The sequence below is a fragment of the Solanum pennellii genome, chromosome 7 (genome assembly GCF_001406875.1).
Source record: "Solanum pennellii chromosome 7, SPENNV200".
NCBI classification, from domain to species: Eukaryota; Viridiplantae; Streptophyta; class Magnoliopsida; order Solanales; family Solanaceae; genus Solanum; species Solanum pennellii.
In genome coordinates, this window is record NC_028643.1 from 73923453 (window position 1) to 73930559 (window position 7107).

At 27.0% G+C, this 7107-nt stretch overlaps 1 protein-coding gene across 1 annotated transcript; it reads right to left on the reverse strand.

The window, feature by feature from the left end:
- Positions 1-4657: 4657 nt before the first annotated feature.
- On the reverse strand, positions 4658-5368 carry LOC107023962 (photosystem II repair protein PSB27-H1, chloroplastic). The gene has a single exon (XM_015224814.1). It carries the CDS (start codon positions 5288-5290, stop codon positions 4781-4783), a length of 510 nt encoding a protein of 169 aa, XP_015080300.1. The 5' UTR covers positions 5291-5368; the 3' UTR covers positions 4658-4780.
- Between the last annotated feature and the right edge of the window lie 1739 nt (positions 5369-7107).

A 7107-nucleotide genomic window follows, 5' to 3' on the forward strand; every position in this document is an offset into this window, starting at 1 on the left:
ACGAAGTTCAGAGAGTCGATTTCAGTACCCAAATTTCAGAATTCTAAGTGTTTTGGAACGAGACCCCCTCGACGGCCCGTCGTGCCCATGACGGTCCGTCGTGGGGTTCCGTCGACTCAGACAGTTTTTCCAGAAATAAAATCTGCTGCTTAAAACGACTAAACAGGTCGTTACATCCACCAACCTGCCCCTAATTTTTTTTTCAAAAACAAAAAAATTTGTTTTTGCAAAACAAAATTTGTTTCTGAAAAAATAATATTAAACTTTTTATTTTTTAGCACAATTAAAAATTTTGAGTGAAAGTAAAAGTAAAAATAAGTGATTTCTATTATGGGTCAAATATGGATATCCATATTTAGCCTATTTTGATCATATTTGTAGAGACTCTTAAAATAGTTTGAAACTCATATTTAACCAATTAAAATATGAGTGATCCAAGCTATTAAATATGATCGAAATGAACTTTTTATCAATATGGGCTGAAATTGCAACCTTAGATGGTTCCCTCACCCATATGATATACGAATCCAAAACTTTCTAGCTAGAGGCTATGATCTCACAAGTGGACTTCGAAAAAATGAAATGTATATAGACCTTACCATTAGTTTTTATAAAGATATTCTTTTTAAAATTCTTGGCACAAGAAATCAGAACCATTTAGGAAATAGATATTGAAAATATATTATGATGAAAATATTGGAGAAAGAGAAGTACTAATAACAAAATGATAAATATAGTCCAAAGTAAACGTAACAACTAACAACAGTAATAATAAAACAATATAAGTAAGTAATAAAATATACTAGCAAAATAATGATAATAATTATCATCATCATCATCATCATAATAATAATAATAATAAATAATAATAATAATAATAATAATAATAATAATAATAATAATAACACAAAAAGGGAGGAAAAAAAGCTAAAACATATTCCTATTGAGTTGGCAAACTGTGTTCAATTGATCCTTTCAGATAAAAATAATATAACCAAGAAAAATTATGGAGAACACAAATATTTAGCTTATATTAGGTATTATAGCTATGATTTTAAGAAAATTGCAAATTGCTGTTACAATTTTCTCAATTTTTGTTATTCGCATGTTTTGTATAATTTGCCTTATTTGTATAAATACAGAATTTGTATAATTCGATACTGATTGTATAAATTCAGAATTTTGTATGCTTATCTTAGTTATTTGTATATAATTTATGAAAAATTATAATAAGTTACCTTGTTTGTATATTGAAAAGCGAAATATACAAACAAAATTCTGAAAAGTTCCTAAATATATAAATACAAAATTTGTATATATTTATCCTATTGGTGTATTGACAAGCAAACATGTAGAAACATATAAACCACGATTTCATAGCAAACAAAACTATAATTAAAGTGCACTATTTACAGAGTTTTACTATTTCTATTATTTTTGCTATATATATATATATATATATAAACCAAAACTAAATTGGGCCTAAAATGTGTTCTGATAGACCACTTGATGGGATGGGCTTCTCATAAATCTATTACTCTCCATTTGCAGCTGTTAGGTCATAAATTTTTGAAAGTTTTTAAAACATCAATATTTTGACATTGAATAAAAATTCATAGACACATTTTTCATATGTATTTAAAATGTTAACATTTTAATATTTTATGTATCAGATTTATGTATTTTTTTTATTTCTTTGATTTGCGTAAATACAGTTATTTACTTAAAATATTCATATGTTACAATTTCAAAGAAATCCCTTTCTCATTCGATTGGATCAATTTTTTTTATTTTTTTTAATGTTTTTATCTAATTGTATACTAATAATTTTTACATTTTAGTCGCTCACTTTATTATTCAAATTAAAATTGTTATTTTACTTTCATATTGAAACTACAAATTATATCCTAGTGGTTAAAATGGTATTACATGACATGATTGTTAAATATGTTTTTCTTTTATTTGTATTTTAAAAATATTATTGATTGTATTTCAATATAGTTCAATTATTATATATGAATATAATTTATGAAAAGTTACAAGATTCTGAAAAAGAAATAGTACACATATTGAAATAATACAATCTGTTGAGGAAGAATATAATATTCTAAAAGAAAAAGTACAAAATAACTATGAAAGAAATAAGGATGCATCTAGAAAAAAAATATATATATAGTAAAAATAATACAATCTCTTGATGAAGAATACAATATTTAAAAAAAAATACAAATTGATTTTGAAAAAAAGAATACATGTATGCTTAAAAAATATAGTCCATTGACATATCTATTTGAATGACTACAAACTAAAAAAAATACAATATTCTTAATAAAATACAAATGATGAGTAAAAAAAATGATTGACTAATAAAATTAATATGAATATAATTTGATATAAATTCAATTTTGTAACCTTTTTCTTGAACTTTCTCTTTCTTCAATTTTTTCGTTTGTTATGTTTCTTTTTTTTCAACTTTTTTTAACCAAACTCAGATTCTCGCTTGTGCATTAGTAATCTATAAACAGAATTTGAAATTATTAAATATGAATATATAAAAAATCAAACAATATATGATGTATGAATACTAATGTAGATACTACAATCTTATAAATCTAAATTATGGGGAAAAAATCAAATTAAGTATTTAAAAGATCTGAAATACATAAAAGCGAGAGATCTCACAAAATATTTGATGAATATGAAAACTTACTCGCAAAATAATTGAACAATATTGTTTAAACGACGAAAAATTCAAATACAAAATACTTTATAAATATGAAAACAATATCACAAGAAATCTCACAAAATACTTGTTAACTTCGAATTTACCTTTATCAATTGGTGAAAAATCTTTTGAATCAATTGTGATTTCTTGAACAAAGTATAGGAAATTATAAGAGTCGATTTTCTTGAATAATGAAAGGAGATAACAATGGTGAAAATGAGAAGAAAAGAAATGAGTGATTTTGGGTAAAACTTAGAAAGATGGCTAAGTGGGTGATGTTTTCTTTTTTTCTTTTTGTGGAATAAAAAAAGGCAAATTACAGAAATAACATACTTTTATGGCAAAATTACAATTAATCCCTTAAAAGTTTATAATTACAGAAATTTATTACACGGATACGATAATATCAGCGTTAATACATTAATCTGATGTGCGAAATACATTACTTGTTAAGTAAGGTATATTAAATTTTATACATGATACACTAATTTAATGTACATTTTATACAAGATATACTAATTTGATACGTGAGATACACTAATTTAATATGCAAAAATAAGGAAGATTTTGGAGATTTGTAAAACTTATAGGGGATAATGAAAATAAGTAAACTAAAAGATGAGATTTCTTTAATTTTTTCATAAAAAATAGTCTAATTTTGAGTTTGATTTGAGAAATAAAAGGAATGAAAATTAATTATACGATGATTCAATTTATTTCTAAAATATTGACATACTGACATTTTTTATAGTAACTATTTGAAAGTGTAGATGTTTTTAATAATTATATTAGTGATCGTTACTAATTTGCTAATTTTTGATAATTTTTTTAACTTTACAAATGAAACATTAAATCATCGTCTTATGTTTGTAATAACTTATAAATTTCCAAACCAGTTTTAATAATTATATTAGTGATTGTGACTAATTTGCTAATTTTTCAATAATTTTTTAACTTTACAAATGAAACAAAATTATCATCTTATGTTTGTAATAACTTATAAATTTCCAAACCATAATATAACGTCTTCTCATAATATTTTTAATTTACTTAAAAGAATTTTTAGACTGTGAAATGGAAGATTCATTAGTTACAACTTACGAGTTGAATAAAAATAGGTCATCTACCAACAGTGAAAAATGGTACAAGTGTGTTTGAAGTCATTTTGAGCGGTTTATAAGTTTAGTCAATTTTTGTAAAAACAAAAAAAAATTGTGTCTAATTTGATCTTAATTGATATTTTATACAGTCGAACTTCAAGTGCTCATAAATAAACACTTGAACTTATATAAAATTGAATAAGTAAAGACGTATATTCTACATGATGTAGTACAAATCAGCTCCAAGTTAAAAGGGCATCGACTTTCTTCTATGTATTTTTCTTTTTAATCTCCATATCAATGAAAATTATCATCTTGAATCCAATTATGATAAAAATACATCAAATTGATCACTAATAATTCACGTGAGACTTTCCTCTATAATTTGTACTAATGTGAAATTAGAATTTAAGTCTAACTCACGTTTTAAAATCTAGCTCAAAAGGGAAGAATTGTTCAAATCTTATAAAAAATTTATCTATCTCATTAATTATTCTTTAACACCTCACCTCACGCCCAGTGCTTAACATCTGGTGCATGACAATTTTGATTTTAGGGACACCAATATTGAATGAGACAGACTCTGCTCTATGTGAAATTAGATCTTAAGTCTAACTCATATCCCAAAAACTAATTTACAATGAGGAGAATTGTCCAAGCGTTGTAAGGAGTTCACCATTTCATTAACCAGGATTCTCCAAGCGTGATAAAGAGTTCATCATCACATTAACCAGGGATGAGAGACTTTTATTACTCTTCAACAAGTAATTAACTAATTATCATGAAATTTTATCCCTAGTCAAAACTCTATAATACTATTTTAATCACAAAATCGAAAATTAAATTTAGACTTTTAATTCAACTTCCTCATCTTTATAATATAATTTTCATAGTCAGAAAATTAAATATAGAAAAATTTAAATAATACCAAAAAAAAAAAAAATTGGCTTTTGTTTCATCTTCCTCTCTTTAAAGCCTTTTCAGCAGTATCCATTTCTTCTAAGATTCTCACCTTTCTCTTCGCCGGAATCGGAGTAGTCGGCCCGAAACTAACATAATGGCCCGAAACAGCGTTGAGTGCCGAATATATATCACGAAACGAAGCCCGACCCAGCAAAGCTTTCTCTCTTCTATACTTAGCAACCCAGTAATTCGACGCTTCTCTTAACTCAGCAACTGAATCAGCTATATTCGGATCTCCTTTATCCATATTCAACGTAGATCTCACCTTTTGAATCACTTCCGATGCTTCCTTCACGTATTCCTCGTCGGTAGCTGCGAATGCTGATGTTGCGGGAAGGAGAAGGGATGGAGATAGGATTCCGGCGGACAGAGAGAGGAATTCGCGGCGGCGGAGGTTGGTGGTGGTGGTGGTGGTCACGGAGGTGATGAGTTTTGATCGGATTGGGGTGATGAGGGATTTGGGGGTTGATGTAGATGGGGTAATTAGGGTTGGAGAAGCCATTGATTTGTGTTTTTTGAAAAGATTTGGGGAAAAAGAGAGTGTTGTAGTTTTGGTGATGAGAGAGATTAGTGCCACGTGTCTTATCATCTTATCAAGATATTATATAGTTTTATGGATGAGAAAAAATATAGTTAGATTTTATTATGATATAAATGGGAGTGACCTGGACATTTGATGAAGTTCTGAAAAAGTTTAGACAATCTAGAATAAAGTTTTAAATTAAATTATTTTCAATATAGAGAATATATTTGATAGAACAGTCTAAAAAGAATAAAAATTCAAACGTAGTAAGTTAACTACTTAAAATATGTCATTAGCTTTATTAAGTCGAAATTTTCGAGTTTGTTTCAACTGAGATTGCTGTGTATAATTAAAGAGATGATACTTCTAATAGACACTTGAAAACAGTGTGTAATGTTTTTTCAAGAATTTATAGCAAAGTGTCTAATATGATCATTTTATCATGTGTTAGATGATTAATTAAAATTCAGTGGCGTACTCAATTTTCTCTTTGTCGAAAAATTATATTGTATTTACATATTAAATTTTGGTTTAGTAAATATGTATGTAAGCGTTGACACTTTTTTACCCAAGTTAAATATTTAGTTTGATGGTTAAAGTGTTAGAGAAAATTTCTTTAACTCATGGTGTTCTACTCATACTATTCTCATAATAACATTTTCTATTATAACTATTAACACCCGTTAATAAAAATTCTGACTCCGCTACTATTAAAATCGATAGACGAATAGTGCATTGTTTTGTTTTGTTTTTTACTACTATCAAATGGGCAAAGTCAGGGGGCTGTTTATGGGCCTGTTAAGAGAACGAGCTAAATGGAGAAATTAGCCCAACTATAAAAATGTGGGTACGTAGATACCCAATCCACAAGCCCAAATAGACAACGAAATTATACGGTCATCGACTATTTTTAATAGGGAAATTTTGTAAATAGTTATTTTAATAAATTTAATTAGGCTCTTTAGATATAATTTGTATATTTACGGATTATAGTCATGGCTTACTCGTTTGTATAATTCGCATCATGTTTGTATAATTTGCAGGTACGTTTATATAATTCGTGTGTATTTATATAATTGAGTTATTTTCAGCCGTAAAACTCGAAATAAAGAATTTATACAAACACAAACATTTGAGTTTTAAATAGTTGTATGAATTATATTATATAAATCCCGAAAATTACATGTTTATACAAACTTAAAAAGATACGGAAGAAAAATTTGAATGTATATATGATAAAACTTAAAAACCAAAGGGAATCATTATCATATACAAATACAAATCAAACAAATTATACAATCTCAAACTGCAACCCATATAATCAACACGGAATGTTAGTGGTGAATTGTAATTTAGCTAAACTATAGCTTTGTTAACTAAATTAACTAATATATATCTGTTTATTCGTGTACTCATTTTCAATTTATATATATATAATAAAATAAAAAAAAACAAGATCCCCATGGAGAAAGCCAACTCAGCTCTCAGTGCGATGAGTAAGAATCTTAATAAACTATTTATGGATATCTTAGTATTCTCATCAGTATGACACTATCATGAGTTCATAGTTTAGTAATTTTATTCCAAGTATCTATATGGTGGAAAAAACCTCATAACTTACTTTATTTTATCAAATATTGATAAATTAATAGATCTTGAGAAGATTGTCGTCTGAGATCATATAAAAAAGGTCATCACATTCCTAAATGAACGATGTGAGTGTCAAACACCTCCACCCCTTCACACGTTCAGGACTGAACATCTGAAGTGTGGACAATATAAAAGGGGATCCCAAT